We start from the raw sequence: 15949 nt of genomic DNA, 5'->3' as shown, positions 1-15949 counted from the left end.
TTCTCTTTTTAGATGCTCAATTAAGTAATTACACACACACAAAAAACACTCCACGAATAACGAATATCCAATAATGAATAAGTTTAAGTGTAATTGGATTTGTGGTCGCTCCAATGAATTTGCTTGTAAATATTTGCACCAATTAATTCATCTGCAGTGAAACGAGCGAACGGAACGCAGATGCACCACGCACACACATATTCCCGGACCGGCAAAGGCAACAGCAACGACGTTCCTGATGAATCCGTGATGGAAACTCCAAAAACAAACCGAAACGAATCACACTCTCTGTCTCTCTCTCTCTCGCTCTCTCTCTATGGCTCTGTGCGAGCACCACGAATGCTGTGAACGAACTGAAATTGGAATCAAAATTCGGAATTGGCCGGCAGCTAGATGGAGCGCACAGAGCCGAGAGCCGAGAGCCGAATGCTCCAACCCAACTTCGTACCGCACGAATGTAATGTAGCAGTCGCTCGTGTGCATACGTACATGTGTGGTAATGTAGGATGTAAAGAGTGATGTACAACTGGGGAAATAAACATTTTGAATGCTGATGAATTTCTCTGTTTCGTGCACTAACTTTATATATGTAAACTTGATTCATCTGAACAGAATAATACAAACAACACACATAGAAACATTAATTGACTATAGCATAGTGTAATATATACTGGGTCGCAGACCCCAAAAATCGGTTAGTAAATAGATAAATACAAATAGTTATGTGTACTTGATATTTGTTAAGTTATTGTCATTGTTTCAGTTAGATATTCTGGAATAGATGCCGCTAACTGACGATGGTAAGTACCAATGCCGCTCGAGCTGAAGCGGGGACCTGGCTTAAATGGGATGTTTTTGGTTTATTAACAATTAAATTAGGCGCCAATCAGCTTGGGCAAGTCTAAGCTAAATCTTCGTAAAAACTAAAGGGTTGTGCAAATAATTTAGACACAGGCGATCGAGAGCGAAGGAGAGATTCTACGGGTAGTCCGGTGGGTGGCGGACCATCTCTGACTGTTTAGAGACCCGGCTTGGTCTTGTCATCGCTGGCGATGCTCGCCGTGCTGCCCGCCTCCGAGGGCGCCGGACTGGACGGGCTCGATCCTGCGGACTCTGTGGGAATGGGGCTGGTGGTGGGGCTGCGATCGAGGTCGCTCGTGCTGCACAGCTCCTGAAATGTTTGATTGGAATTGTTTTTATCTGGAGTTGGCTTCACTCTTTGAACTGAACTGACCTCATCCGCCTCGGTCTTGGTGGTCACCGCCTCCGGTGTGCACTCGGGGGCTGCCGCTGCCTTCTCGGCCCAGCCTTTGAGGTACTCGACGACGTCCGAGTGGCCAAAGTTCTCGGCCTCATCGACGGGCAGGTTGCCCCATCGATCCTTGGGATTGTGCGGCACATGGCACTGCTCCAGCAGGAACTTGACGCACTCCAAGTGCCCCTCCGAGGAGGCCAAGTGCAGGGCGGTGCGTCCATCGTAGTCCGCCAGGGTGATGTCCATGCCGGAGAGTCGGTGCCGGCGCAGGGCTGTCACATCACCGCTGGCCGCCGAAAAGAGCAAATTGACAATGGACAGACCCTTCGTCTCGTAGCGATGCTTGCGCGGATCCTTCTTGTTGGACAGGTGCTTCAGGTTGTCGTAGCGATGGAAGTTGAATGTGTTGACCAGCTCCTCGCAGAACTGCAGGCCGCGCACGGTGTTGCCCAAGTCGTCGAGTGGCGGCGACCAGGCAAAGATGCCCATTACGTTGGGGATGACCAGCATCATGCCACCGCTGACGCCAGACTTGGCCGGCAGACCCACCTTGAAGGCGAACTGTCCCGAGTAGTCGTAGGTGCCGCAGGAGTGCATGATCGAGAGCACATCCCGGATGACCTCCGGCCGAAAGACCTTCTCCTCGGTGGTGGGGCAAATGCCCCCGTTGGCCATGCTGGCCGCGATCACGGACATGGCCTCGCAGTTGGTCTCCATGGCGCAGCACTGGAAGTAGTAGTCCATCACCTCCTTCAGGTTGGTGCGCTTCGGGAAGCACTTGTTCTCCCGCATGTAGAATCCCAGGGCGTAGTTGCGATCAGCCGCCTCGCGCTCCGACAGGAACACGGCGTTGTTGAAGCCAATGTACTCGCCGCCGGACAAACGCTTGAACCACGACATGGTGTAGTCAAAGATCTCCGCCGAGGTCATGTCTGGCTTGACCAGCGCGTTCATCAGCGAGCAGGTGAGGATGGCACCCGCATTGATCATGGGATTGTGTGGCTTCTCTGTGGAGGGAAATAATCAATTATTATGGATCCGGGCTCCTCCTAGTTCCGCTTACTGTTCTGGTCTAGGACCAACTCGTTGAAGTTCCTGCCGCTGGGCTCTTGGCCCACGTAGGAGTGCACCACCTTCGGACCGAGCTTCTCCAGGGCGATGGCATAGGTAAGCGGCTTGCTGCAACTTTGCAGTGTAAACGGTTCCTCCACATCGCCGATGGAGAAGCGCTGTCCGTCGACGGTGCAAATGCTCACGCCCCACGACTCGGGGCAGTAGCGCGTCAGCTGGGGAATGTAGTCGGCGATCTTGCCCGAGGTGTTGATCTTGCAGCGATTGTAGATCTCCTCAATGTCCTTGACGAAGCTCGAGAAGTCGGGTATGATGAACTGCTGTCGGAACGCCTTGGCAATCAGCACGATATTGGGTGCCACCACGCTGTGGAGTGATTAGTCAGAGGATTAGTGGAGGTTGCAGGAAGTTCTTCGATTGCCTACTTACGCCTTGAAAGTCTCTCGGTTGAGGTGCTGCGTCTCCGCCGAGGAGCCCGTCTCGTAGTTGTTCAGCTTGTGCACCTTCTTGAGGTTGTCCATCAGCTCGCGCACCCGTGGATCATTGCGCCTGATGCCGGTGGTCTTGAGGCCATTGAGGAACTTGCCCATCGAGATCAGGCCGGTCGTCTCGCTGGCAAACATATCGAACAGCACATCCTCCGCATTGCGCTGCTCCTGCTCCCGATGGCTGTGCGGATAGACAGAGAGACAAAGTCGGTCAACGGTTGGACAATTAGCGGCAAATGCCAAAAGCAATTGGAATTTTAGGGCACACGCTAATTGGGCGGCCAGCACGGATCTCCGACTTTTAGCATGCGTGTGTCGAAAAGCAAAGCAAAATTCCAACCAAAAAACACACAAAATGTAACTAAACGACTTCAAGATATCCAATATTTCAGATCTGTGCACCAAGAACAAAGCACAAGCAAAGTGCCAAACTGGATATACCCCTAGACTAAAGGGTATTCACATGCTACAACCACAAAATGCCATTTGGTGTGGGGAATCTGCTGTGGCGCTGGACACCAGGTGCTAATTTCCCCACAGACATCCCAGCTAATGCAGCAACGAGGGCCAGGGGCTCTGGTCTGCAGTGTGGAGTATTTATAGATTTTTGCCAATAATTGATTAGTTTTTGGAACTATCAATTTGCTTAAATTAATATTTTTTCTGCAGACTTCAATCAACTTCAATTTGGTCGAGTTGAGAGCTTGATTGAGCGATCGGTTGGGGTTGATTGGGGTTTTGATTGTTCATTTTGATGGAGGAAGGAGTCAAATCTACAGAGGACTAGCAGCAATAAACTTGATTACTCACGGCCGCATCGAATAGTGGCGTCGCTGATTGCTAAAAGGAGTGATAAACAGGATGATCAGAGCGTAATCGTTATTGTAGAAATAGAATCGATTTCCATATGTTAATTGTAATGAGCGTCAATCAACGCTCATTGTTTGTTCGTGTCTGTCGTTGTGGGTGTGGGGGCTGAGATTGTGGGGGGTTAGTTGGGTGGGTGTGTTTTGCTTGCTGGCACTATCTATTTTTATGACCACCTTTTCGCGCTCCTGCTCTGGCCCTGGCTGTGTCCCTCGCTGTCTGTTGGCTCTATTTTTACCTTATTATGGCGGAAATTGTACGGACAATTGTGCCGCGACGATTCTGCAGTGAGATGCCCTCGATGATCTCCTCGATGATGGCCGCCGTCTCTGTCGTTTCCTGCTCTTTGCCGCGCCTGTACGTCTCCTCGCGCTCCTTGCTCGCCTCCCCATCCTCGCTCTGGCGCTTCAGCTCCTGCAGCACTTCAGCCGCTTCCTTGCTCTTCACCATTGCTATCGTTCACTGATACTATCTGTAGCGACTTGAACGCTGAACTGTTGCAACTTTAATGGGAACAACTGTAAGCGCGCCGGCATTTTATACATTATCGAAATGTGTGACTTTCGGTTGGGTTGGGTTGGGTCTGTTCGGAGCACTTAGATGGAGCGGCGCTGCAAGGGAGCAGGAGGTTGTGGTAGGGACAGGGGCAGGGGCAGGGGCAGGGGCAGAGAGTAAACCACAGAGAGTCGAGCAGAGTCGAACCCAGCCGCGAGGTGCTAATTTCTAAATCATGTTATTGCCAATAAAATAAATTAATTAACTCCTTTTTTCTACACACACACACACACGACAGAGTCTAGTTGTGTGTTTTATAGGATTTATGGCATTTGAATGGCTCTGGGCTTTGCCCGTCTGCGCCTCATACAGCTATGCTCTGGGCATGTACGATAAGAGGACTTGACGTTGGGGAACCTTTGAGACGCCTCCGTCATGCTGATAATGCTTTTGGTGCTGCTGGTGGGCACGTCTCCAGTGAGTCACATTTACCTGATATACTTCGTTATCACCTTGACGAAGGTCTCCTTCTGGCTCTTGGTGCACAGTCCCGCCACCATTTCGGCTATGATGCCAGCGTCGATGAGATCCGCATCGTCCTGTACGCGTGCCACGCCATCAATGGGCGTCGAGGGCTCTGGCTGTGTGGCTGCCTTTTCCTCCACCACTTTGGCTGCATTTTCCTTGACCAGTTCGATCAGTTCCTCGCCGGTCATGGACTTGAGATCATCGACAATTCGCTGGCGAATGACATCCTTGAACTGCGCAGCCTCCTCGGCGGTGTATCCGTCCATTGGGATGGGCGCCTGCTCCGTTGCATACTGCAACAGGCTCCAACTGCGATCTCCCATGCTCATGCTCATCTGTGTCCGTTGTCCGTTTGGATACGATTCCTGCTCTCTGTACAAACTTGTGGCCCGTCACTCACGAAATGAGCGCAATCGGCGATCGGGCAATGGTTTTATAGTTTTGGGCAACGGCTACACCAACATTATATGTTCATAGATGTATGTCTGTCCGTACAGACACATGGATGCCAAAGAGTTGAGCGAATTTCGATTTTTATCTGCGTTTAATAAACGTATGTTAATTTATTTTTATGCGCACGCGATTGCCCGCAATTAGCGCATTCTGCGATACAGATTCTGCGAATATTATTCTACATTAAACAAAGGGCCCCTCCAAAAAATAAGAGTGAATATATCTGCACAGAATGACAACAAAATGTGTACTCTATTTACTTAATGCAAAACAGTGCACATTTCTTTGGACTTTTTCGTTCTTTCTGCTAATTGCGTCTGTAAATTGTTTTCGTTTTTGCTTCTGGCTGCAGTGCTGCAGTTTTTGAACACAATATTTGTCCATCTATGAATAGAAATCTATAAATAAATCTGGGGAATCTGTCCTGGTATCCCAGTATCCAAGTGTCCGCTGATCCGCAGAGCCTGTGGACACAACTCATTTGAGCCACGTGGCATGGATGGGAGTAGAAGTGGGAGCAACAGCAGCCAATAGCCAATAGCCAATAGCCAAAGAGCAAGTGCGAATGAGTGGTGTAAATATTTTGCAATTCTAACTGTTAGTGCATTCGGTTGGGTGGGTGCTCTGGAGTGTGATAAGTGGCAAATGTTGCACTCGATTCTGCTGATTACTTACAGTTTGGCATTCTCCTCCTTGCGTCCGGAGCTGGTGTCATAGAAGGATAACTTGCGATTGGCAAAAACCAAATTCATAAGCGGCGGAGCGCGCAGTTTCTTCTGGAAAAGCCAACAAAATATATTTAAACACATTTTATTTATGTGGAGGTGTGCATTCCGGCTAGGAATGCCCCCTGAGTCACGTATTTCGTGATATCTCACAGTGTTCGACACGTACAAACATATTTAAGCCCAATTTTTAGTGTATTCCGCTGCTGGGTTGAACGATGAATAACGGACTGAACACACAAGCCAGCAGCTTATATACTCTGTTTAATTATGGCTTAGTACCTTTACTTGTGTAATTGGAATCGAATCGCCTATCCTTTGCAACAGTTTCCTTGCAGTTCTTATTGGTTTCATGGTTCCATTTACTCCATAATTTGTGTAGTTAAAGATACAGCCTGGCCTACTGTCTTTACATTCACTTTTGAACTGTATTTCCTATGTAACTAAATACTTCCTACTAATGCCCATTGGATTACCCAACCCAAAAGGCGCATGACATCAGCAGACGTTTCCGCTCCTTCAACTGTCTAGGGGGAAGATAACCCGCCATATCTTGATTAATTTGATTCAAACATTCCTTAAATCAACTAATTCCATTCCTATTCCTTCTATTCCCAAGAGAGAGAGAGAGAGAGAGAGAGATGAAACACCAGCAGGGCATTGCCTGCCTTCCATTATGTCCATGCCAAATCAGTTCTTAGCGAGCAGCTGTTTTCGCGCTTGCTTTGTGATGAATACATTATTAAATATTGATCGGAAAGAGAGTCATGTGAACACGCCAGCAACAGCAGAAGCGGCATAAAAATATAACAAATAATAATTTCATAAAGAATTTCACAAACAAGTTTTGGTCAAGCGGAACCGCAGAGACAGAGGTAGAGGTAGAGGTGGCGGTGGGAGGCTCGGCGGCCCCTTTTGCGTGGGACGTACCTGACTGACACCTTTCCAAATGAAATTCGGAAGGTTGACGACATATATGAGACGCACAATTTGCACGGAAGTGCTCAAGCGCCAAAAGAGAACCACACGACCACAAGAGAAACGAAATTATTGGGGGAAAAATCGAGAACGGAACGTCCAGTGCTCTCTTTCGAATGCGAAGAAACCATGTGAGTGAGTGAGTGAGTGGTGAAGGGGCTTGGTTCTTTGTTGTTGTGTCAGCTGAATTTTTAATATATACACACGCGAATAATTCTATGTCGTTTCGTTCTGTGCGTGTGTGTGTGTGTGTGTTCGTTTCTTCCATGGCAACGACATGTCGAAACATGCACAAAACGATCAGCGCGGCGCCGTCAGCAGCACCGTTAGTGATGGAATAAGATGAAAGAGAACAGCGAGATAGATCTTCTCTTACGCCCAGTACTCGTACCGTTACTATCCACAGTTGGTTGGGTCTTTTATCAAACAATCTACAATCAAAATCATGCCAATCGCATTATTACAGCCATAAAATTTGCAATAAATCGCTGATACTAAAGCCAGTGATTCCACGTCTTATCTTTTCCATTCAGAAATTGCTTGTTGAATATCTTGCACCTGCTGCTTCTCAAGCATATCGCTTGCACTAAGAGTACAACAGATAATCCCGACCGGCAGGTATTCTAAAGTCCAATTTGTTTGTTCTTCGGTTGCCATGCTACGCTCACGTTTATTTAAATTATTTTTGGTTGACACTTTCGCGTGATTTTGACACGCTGAGAGTCTGTGGGGAATGGAATAAGTGATTCATGTGTGTGTACCGCATCAAAGATTTCAGATAGAGAGCGTGAAAGATTAATTTAAAGCAGATCTACTGCGGCTATACAATATGAATATTCCCAATCAGTTTCCAATGTCTCGGTCAGGGTCTGGGACCGGGCCCCGTCGTCTGGCGGCTGACATTTTAATTGGTTTGTTGACAACTCCCAAATTTTTAGGTGCTACAGAACTGGTTGCTAAATAAATCAATGAATGAAAGAAGGAAGTTAGGACCAGTAGTTTCTGTGTGTCACTTGATTTGCACCTGATTAGCGCGTAATCAGAAATCGTCACGATAATTTCACAATTTTTTTTTGCCAAGACCGATTCACGTGATAAGATAGCAAAAGAAAAATTATTACTGTGGGGTTGAATGGGCTGGGCTTTTTATCTAGCAGAGAGATTGCGCCAATCATGGTGCGGTGTGGTTCACGGTTATCTAATTAAACTAAATCCCGCCGACAGGCCGCTATCTTTATTGCCAGCTACCAGGAATACGGCGCTGTCAGTTGTGCCTTCGTAATGATAGAACTTCCAGGCCAGACTGGAGCACAGAGTCCATGGCATGCTCGTAGTATGTACGTCTCGCATACACTCATATTATTTTTCTTAATTTCCAAAAAATCTATTCTTGGACGTGTGCAAATTGTTTGCTTTACTGCTGGGAAACTGCGCACCAGAGGGATTCTTTGGGATTTGCACTTCAGCTGTGCCTATCGCATGAAAAATCAATAGAAACGCGATTCATGGCCCAAAAATGCGAGACTTTATCCCTCCCCCTCATCAGCTGTTCGCTTCGAACTCACCTCAGTGGCGATTTTCTGCTTCACCTGCTCTCCCGTATGGCCAAACTTGACACGATTCAAGAGATTCGACTCCCCAGGTGCTTGGACATCGGTCGGATCTTCCACGGCCAGCTTTGCAGACGACGCTTTTGAGCGTTTCGCCAGGCCCAGGGCGGCCTGCTCCGTGTGGCTCCTCAGGAAGCGAAGATTCTGGCTTGCTAGCGTGGGTACACCTTTGAACATTATCACAATCACTTATTGCTCTTTTTTGTCTGCACTTTCTCAATGCCAATTCAATCAGCCCGAACCCAAAACGGTGGCTGCAGTCAGTCTTTTATAAACCTTTCTTTTGGACGCGTGTTTTCTGGCTAATGTGCTCTGCTCTGTGCGTGTCCGCTTCTGCACATGCGTTCGTTCTCTTTGGGCGACTCGAAAGGTACTAAAAAGCCCAACACAATCCAGCTGCCAAAAACTTATAATCAGCCACAGTCCGCTGCTGCCACCGGCACACAGCAGAAGCAGAAGCAGCGGCAGCAACGGCAACGGCAAGCGGAAACACGAGAGAGGTCTAACCGGGTACAAGAGCTACCAATAAGAGAGGTAAACTTCCAGCTGGCTCGCTCTCCTCTCTCTCTCTCTCTTTGGCTTTCAGTGTGGGGCTCCCACATTGTTAGCACGTGTTCGCTCTGTTCTCCTTACCAACGATGACGTTGCCTGGGGGCTCGTCGTCTACGTTTGGCATTTGTCGTGGCCCATGATGACGTCACTCGCATACTTGTGTGAATTCGATGTGTGACTGTGTGGAAACTTTATTGAAACTTGCAGATTTACTAGAGAAACAGAAGCAACGACGGATGGATGGCTCATTCAGTGGTCGGAATCACAGTGAAGAGCAACGACATTAGCTTGAGGTAGTCCTCTTCCACAAACTGCACTTGGGACTGCTCACAGAATCCGGGCTCCGTCGGAGGTGGGAAGTACTGCACTTCCAGGGCCGACAGTTCATCCAATTGTTCGCCCGGATACAGGCGCTTCCTACTGCCCAACTCCCCGGAGCCATCATTGGAGCTGCCGTCGATGCCCAGCCGCGGGGTGGAAGAAGTGGCCAAGTGCTGGGCTCCAGTCGGACCGTGTCCCGCAGGAATTGGACTAAGTTCTCGCGTCATATCAAAGTTATTCGTGCCAGCAGCCGGTGTGCGATTCTGCTGCTGCAGATGCAGCCGTCGGACCACATTCACCCGCAGCTCGTTGGCGGGCGCGGTGCTGGTGCGGCGTACTACATCGGTGCTGCGGCTGCTGGGGGAGCTGGAGCTCCGAGTGGGATCCAGGAAGTTCAGCTTGAACAGCCCGTGCTTGCGTCGCAGCCAGGGGGAACGCGAGTCGCGGCTGTCGGCGATCACTTTGCGACGCACAAACTCATGGAAGCAGAGGAGTTCGTTGCTGATATCCCGCCGCACAATCTGCTTCCAGCGCGGCTCCAGCTCTGCGGAGCGAATAATGTAAATGCCCTGCGACGCCACAAACATGAGCAAGTGCTCCAGGGCCAGCAGGCAGAGGTGGCTGTCCATGTTCGAGAGCAGCTCGCTGGCGGGACAGCTGGCGGATACAATGGAGGTGCTCGACATGGTCTTGGAGAAGGTCCGGTTGGTCTGCAGCATTGACGCGCTCTCCATGTCCGCCACCTCGCCAACCTCATGGCTGACATTGGGCAGGATGTTAAGGGGCACCTCGCTGAAGCCATGATTTTGCTGTGGATTCAAAGAGATGAGTGATTTATGCGCACAAGGACAGGGCAGGGCAGGCAGCATACCATATTGAGGGCCTTCACATAAATGCTGACCAGGTTGAGGATCATGCTAAAGGTGAGCGTTACATTTTCCTCGCTCAGCTTGGGTGCTCCGAACTTCACGTCGAGCAGCGGTGACCATTTGTACGGCTCGTAGACGCTGGAGCAGATTAGTTCCATCAAGTCGGGGCTGAACTGGAGCAGCGACTTTACACAGAAGATGATGATGTCCGTGAGGCTGCGGGTGTATCAAAAATATATCCAAATTATCCACAAGACAGTCACAACTCACTCGTTGCAAGCGGAGATGAGGTCATCGTCAATGACAATAGCTGCAGTGCTGCGTATGATCTCCAGTTGGCAGTGTCTGCCGGCCAGTAGACACTTCAGATTGCGCTGTTGGTGGAACAGGGTGGAGACGTGGCACAGCAGGCTCTGCATTGCACGCTACAAGGACAGAAGATAAGATGGGTCAAGGTCAAGTCAGTTTCGAAATGCGGCACACTCTGCTCACCATTATATTCATGAGCGACGTTTTGTGCTCCTGCGCCCACTCCTTGTGGTGCTCCGTCAGGCTGGCCACCAGTGAGACGGTGGCCTTGATCAGCTGCATGGCAGCCGGCTCCAGTGACTGCTTACTCAGCAGCATGGCATCCACCAGATACACCTCGTGTATGCCCACAAATTGTAGGGCAGTTTTCAGAAAGCAAGCCTTGTGTTTGTCGTAGATTATATTCACAAGCTCAATGCCCCGGGCATAGACAGGCCACCAGTGCTCGGGGGTCCAGCTTTCGGCGTCCGCCGTGGGCTTGTTGAATTCGTATTTGGCCTGAACGAGTTCGCGGGGCGGCTTCAGGCTCAGCCACAAGTACTCACCGATGTCGCAGTGCAGAAATTCCACGGAGCAATGGCTCTTGGCGAATACGATGAGGACGTCCAGCAGGTGAACGGTGAGCACATGCTTGTTGTGCAGCGGCAGCGTGTGGCCGATGCAGCGCAGAAGACGTTGGAACAGGCGTACGGACACAAAGGGCAGATCCCAGTTGCCGGGTCCTTCGCTGTGAAATGTCGTGGCGACGGTCTTGAGCAGATTGAGGCACAGAATCAACGAGTTGGTGGATCCCGTGCTCTCCGTACTCTCCACCGACTGCCGCCTGTCCAGACTGACCGAGTTCTCCATGCTCTGCAACTCAGAGCAGATGATGCTGACCACAGAGTTGAGGAAACGCAACGATATGGATGAGTCGCGGATGAGCAGACGCGTGTAGAGGTGAGCGCTCTTGGTGATGATGGCCAGGCAGGCCTCCTTGGCGCGCACGTGCAGATCCTCGTAGCAGGAGCAGATGCGGCTCATCAGCTGCAGCAGGTGCTCCATCAGCTCTTCGTCCTCCTTGTCGCTGTTTGTGTACGAGTGATTCAGCTTCAGCAAAATGAATACATAAAGCTCTGCAAGCATTATAAACGGACGCATGTCCTCCAGGTAATGCGAGCGATCGACCAGCACGGTCAGGCACTTGTTGGACATCAGCTTGAACTGTGGCTCCGGGATGCTCATGAGCTTTGGCTGCTTCTTCAGCATTATGACAATCAGATCCTTGAACGCCTGCAGGCAGCAAATCCAGTCCGGCAGCTCGTCGGAGCTCGAGGTAACAACGGCGGGCACCTTGGGTATGTCAAAGACATACTTGAGCCACTGTCCAAAGTGTTTGATCTCAAAGAACTTGGTCAGCACTTCCTTGAGGCCGGCATTCTCCCCGTTGCACGTGTAGACTTCGATGGACACGATGTTGAGGATCTGCGTGTAAACGCGGATGTTCGGCTCAAACTGACCGAGGAGCGGCGAGCATAGCTTTTGCCAGAACTTCGATTGCTTCAGCAGGTCGCTGACCAGCATCTGGAGGTTGTGCTTCCACAGCGAGTGCATGATGTTCATGATCTTGCGGGGCAGTGCCTGTTGTATGGTGAGCGGCTCCTGCTCGAGGGCATCGAGGAACTCCCGCATGTAGGTGACGATGCTCTCGCCAATGGTCGGCTGGCACTCCTTTCCGAAGAACGAGCGCGAGCTCTTGTCCTGGCCGTAGTTCACTTTGAAAAAGGCCTCGGTTACGCCCGGCTGCTTGGCTATGCAGGCATCCACCAGCTCCAGAATGGCTATCTTGATCGAGTCGCTCTCCAGCTCGTCCGGCAGCTTCTGTATGAAGGTCAGCCGGATCTGGTCGGGCTCCATGTCGAGGCAGGCCAGCAGGGACATGTTGAACTCCAAGGCAATGCGCTTAAGCAGGCGGCACGACAGGATGGGCAGCAATCTGTCAAAGATGTTGCTCATATAACTGCACACCGTAGAAATGATGCGCAGCGTGTCCCGCTGCTTCGGCTGTGTGTATATCAAGGCCTCCAGCGGAGAGAGTGACTCGTGGTCCCCATACACTGTGCCCTTCAGCCGCAACAGCTGCATCAGAATGCGCATCGAGAGGCGCACCAGCATCATGATGCCCTGCGGCTGCTGCTGCATCCAGTTCGTCTCCAGCTCCATGGAGTTCTGCAAATACGAATTGCCCACGCCCACAAACCTAACCAAAAAAATTAGAGAGTTAATAAAGTAATATTCAGTCCGAAATGAAAGGAAAAACTTACCTGAGGAGAATCATTCCGTTTTCCAGATTCAGCAGCGAGTAGATGCACACCTTGAGGAGGAGCTCACGGTCCTTGCTGCGCGGCGCACTGCCGGTGCTGACTAGGTCGAGGATGTCGCAGATGTAGCTGAGAATCTCAAAGTAGATCTTGTTCTTGTCTTGATCCGACCTAAAGTGCCAGGCATGCACGTGGGGAAAGACGTCGTGTAGCACGAAGATCAGGCCGGGCAGCTCGACCTGCGTGTAGCGATTGCGTTTGAGCTTCGTGTAGGTGCGCAGGAAGGACAGGTAGGCGAGCAGAAAGTCGTAGCGCTCGAGCTTCTTCTCCACATTGTCTATGATGCAGCCAAGAAAGCGCGCCTGAAAGCAGGAGGCACTGCCACTGGCATAGACCTTGTAATCAGCCACCGATCCATCCGAAATGCTGGGCAGAATGCCCAAATTGCTGACGCGCGCGAATATCTCTTCGTCCACCAGCGGCAGCAGCGCCGTGCAAACGTTGAGGCATGTAGACAACAGGCCCACGGGGGGGCACTGCACCGTCTTGAATTTGTTCAGCAGATCAATGCACATCTCGGTGGGATGCACCATCTCGGCACTGATGCCCTCAACCGATTGCGTGCACTGCACGGCGCACTCGAGGAACTTCAGGCCCGCCTCCACGCGACGAATGCGATCGTTGGTCTCGAAATCGCCGTGCAAATGGCCCGTCTCCTTCAGCAGGCAGTTCATCTCGTGGTGCAACGAGTCGAAGAAATTTACTTCCGTGCGGAAGTGCATGTAGCAGCCCGTGGGATGTTGCACGGCCGTGCAGCTGGTGCCCGCGGGTATGGTGAAGTCTATGCGCGGATACGGACGAACGCTGGCGGTCAGCTCAAAGTCATCCGTGCCCACTTCGTTCAGTTTGTGCTCCCTCTCGTCGTACATGAGCGCGAGTATGGGCAAAGACTCCAGCTGCTTCTTGATCTAAATATACAAATATTTATAGAATTGATAAACCAAACCACTGCTCGCATGTCTTACATAGTTTCGTTGTCCTCCTTTGGTCAGTGCCTTTCCCAACTTGGCCAGATTAGTAAAGTCCAGAGGAAAGTTCTCCAAAAGAGTTGTGTAGAGCGAACGCGCACCAGTCTCTGCAAGCGAAAGGTTAACAAAATCCTCGAAATGCACTTCGAATACGAACCTTCACGACTGCAGAAATCCTTGGCCAGCTGAGGCCAGGACAGCAGTTCGTATAGCAACTCGTAGATGCCCTCGTAGCGGGCACAGCTGCCGTCACCGTCGAAGAGATCGCACATGTATCCCACCTGGTTGTAGACGGTCTTGCGCACAATCCGTGACAGCAGACTGTCGTCCGAGAACATCGGATGTGTGACAATCGAATGGAGCTCGACAAAGCATTTGAGATCAACGGCACGCTTGCCAAGATGTCGGCACCGGAGCAAACTGGATGCATCATCGGCGTCGTTGGTGCCACGCAAACGCATGAGCATCCAGAAGAGCAGGAGCGGTCCGTGTTCCTGCCTGTGGTACATGCTGGTTATGTCCACATCGAGGCATTCGACTAGTTGCTCAATGAGTTCGCCGTGTTGGCGGGGCTCCTCGAAGTCCAGGCACCTCAGCAGTAGCGCCATCTCCGAGTAGGTGAGACTCCGCATTAATTGCTGATGGTAGGCATTGCCCTCGTTCAGGGTCTTGTGCGTGCGACCGAAAGAGTGCTGCTTGAATACCGAAAAGAGCCTTTTGATCTGCTCCAGCCCCATCGGCAGGTGCTCGGTCATCAGCAGAAGGATATGCAGCACTTCCTTGATCTCGCGCGAGTTTCGCTCGGACCAAGCCTTCAGACTGTCGGTGGAGTAGAAGCATTCGCCCGCCGCCAGCTTTCGCGGTGGCTGCTCATCGATCAGACTCTCCAGCTGATCGAGGTACGAGTCCCGCAGACGAGTCAGCGTCAGCTTGTCCACCACTTCGCGGTACTCCTTGTGGTACGGGTGGTTTTGCACATTGTAGAACACTATCAGGTTCTTCACAATCTTCAGCACGATCATGCGCTCCAGCGAGTAGTAGTGACTAATATCCGCAAGTAGCTTGGCCATAGATGTCTCTGTGGATATCAGCTGGGTCAGCAGACTGGCGGAGCCGCGGTACTCTTGAGTCAGATAGTAGCATAATATCTCCCAGCACTGTGCCGACTCGATGTTGAGCAGATCCTGCAGGCGCTCTGTGAACGACAGCAGCTTCTCCTGCTTCTTGTCTCTCAGAAGAGCCTCCAGCTGGACGTCGGATGCGCTCTTGGGCTTGAAGTGCAGCACGCCGGCCTGTAGTTCACTGCATACGCTCATCAGCTCCTCCCGCACCATGGCCTGTGGAGTTTCATGGTGGATGCCCGACACCATTTGCCACAGGCGCTTCCAGTCTTTGCTGCAGGCGACAGCCGCATTAATTGATTGGATCCGACACAAGAGGGTTACTAGCACTTACATGACATACTTCTCCACGATGGGCATTTTCTTTGCTCTCGCCTAATACCTAAATTATAAGATTGTAAACAAAACAAGAATTTCCACGCGCGAATTCTCGGCTTTGCGTGCTGCCACTTGGCAGCACGCGGGCTGCCAGACAGCTACAACCAGCTATCGATATATCGATATGAGTGCTGTCATGATATGATGCTCGTTACCGTTTGAAAAGATAAATATTTATGATACAGTAGGCACCAGCAAAGAATAACTAAAATGCAGGCCACGAAGAAGGAAAATTTGTCCATTCCATGGATGTAAACGTTTTAGATAGTAGTTAGCAATTAAATAGTTACTAGAATAGAATAACCTCTCTAGAACTATTTATGTTAGACATTCCATCTTATCTTTACGTAAACAGGGTGGCTGCTGCTGCTTAAAGACCTGCCAAGGTGTGCAGAGTGCGCAGATGCTGAACCTCCCACGACCCACCCACCCACAGCCCAGCGCTGGTCTAGATACTCGCACGCCGCACACTATGCTGTTTCTCTAGCTGCAGCTTCCACACCACAGATCTGAGCTGGCGAGAGAGAGGCCATACGGGTCTCATGCCAAAGCGCGAGGCAGAGAGAGACAGAGAGTAGGCGCAGAGGCGAGTTTCCAAATT

The 15949-nt window shown here is 50.8% G+C and overlaps 2 protein-coding genes across 12 annotated transcripts; both read right to left on the bottom strand.

Moving 5' to 3' along the window:
* Nucleotides 1-840: 840 nt before the first annotated feature.
* On the bottom strand, nt 841-8841 carry LOC117578742 (glutaminase liver isoform, mitochondrial). 11 transcript variants are annotated; one of them, XM_034264412.1, is made up of 7 exons: nt 8426-8839; nt 5833-5933; nt 3625-3654; nt 2756-2995; nt 2319-2692; nt 1235-2262; nt 841-1171 (listed from the first exon to the last, which is right to left on the bottom strand). In XM_034264412.1, exons 1-7 carry the CDS (start codon nt 8645-8647, stop codon nt 1019-1021), a joined length of 2148 nt encoding a protein of 715 aa, XP_034120303.1. In that variant the 5' UTR covers nt 8648-8839; the 3' UTR covers nt 841-1018. The 11 variants fall into 11 exon arrangements, with proteins under 11 accessions (XP_034120303.1, XP_034120299.1, XP_034120300.1 ...); XM_034264408.1 differs by lacking the exons at nt 5833-5933; nt 8426-8839 and adding exons at nt 4669-5033; nt 7092-7115; XM_034264409.1 differs by lacking the exons at nt 5833-5933; nt 8426-8839 and adding exons at nt 4669-5034; nt 7099-7114.
* A 347-nt stretch (nt 8842-9188) lies between these two features.
* LOC117578741 (nucleoporin NUP188 homolog) lies at nt 9189-15451 on the bottom strand. The gene is made up of 8 exons (XM_034264406.1): nt 15305-15451; nt 14007-15244; nt 13847-13956; nt 12825-13789; nt 10705-12760; nt 10483-10637; nt 10215-10428; nt 9189-10152 (listed from the first exon to the last, which is right to left on the bottom strand). The coding sequence occupies exons 1-8, from the start codon at nt 15328-15330 to the stop codon at nt 9268-9270; spliced, it is 5649 nt and encodes a 1882-aa protein (XP_034120297.1). The 5' UTR covers nt 15331-15451; the 3' UTR covers nt 9189-9267.
* Between the last annotated feature and the right edge of the window lie 498 nt (nt 15452-15949).

This window comes from Drosophila guanche, unplaced genomic scaffold (assembly GCF_900245975.1).
Source record: "Drosophila guanche unplaced genomic scaffold, DGUA_6, whole genome shotgun sequence".
In the NCBI taxonomy this organism is placed as follows: domain Eukaryota; kingdom Metazoa; phylum Arthropoda; class Insecta; order Diptera; family Drosophilidae; genus Drosophila; species Drosophila guanche.
Note: the sequence above shows the minus strand (reverse complement) of the source record. Positions and strands in the feature narration are given on the sequence as shown.

Coding starts and splice junctions, on each gene's coding strand:
- LOC117578742 (XM_034264407.1), bottom strand. CDS start 5,039: ATGAGCATGAGCATGGGAGATCGCAGTTGGAGCCTGTTGCAGTATGCA. Junction 2,996..3,624: donor CGCCACTATTCGATGCGGCC/GTGAGTAATCAA, acceptor CTATCCGCACAG/CCATCGGGAGCAGGAGCAGC. Junction 2,693..2,755: donor AACCGAGAGACTTTCAAGGC/GTAAGTAGGCAA, acceptor ATCACTCCACAG/CGTGGTGGCACCCAATATCG.
- LOC117578741 (XM_034264406.1), bottom strand. CDS start 15,330: ATGCCCATCGTGGAGAAGTATGTCAT. Junction 13,790..13,846: donor AAGGAGGACAACGAAACTAT/GTAAGACATGCG, acceptor TTGTATATTTAG/ATCAAGAAGCAGCTGGAGTC. Junction 10,638..10,704: donor CGTCGCTCATGAATATAATG/GTGAGCAGAGTG, acceptor CTGTCCTTGTAG/CGTGCAATGCAGAGCCTGCT.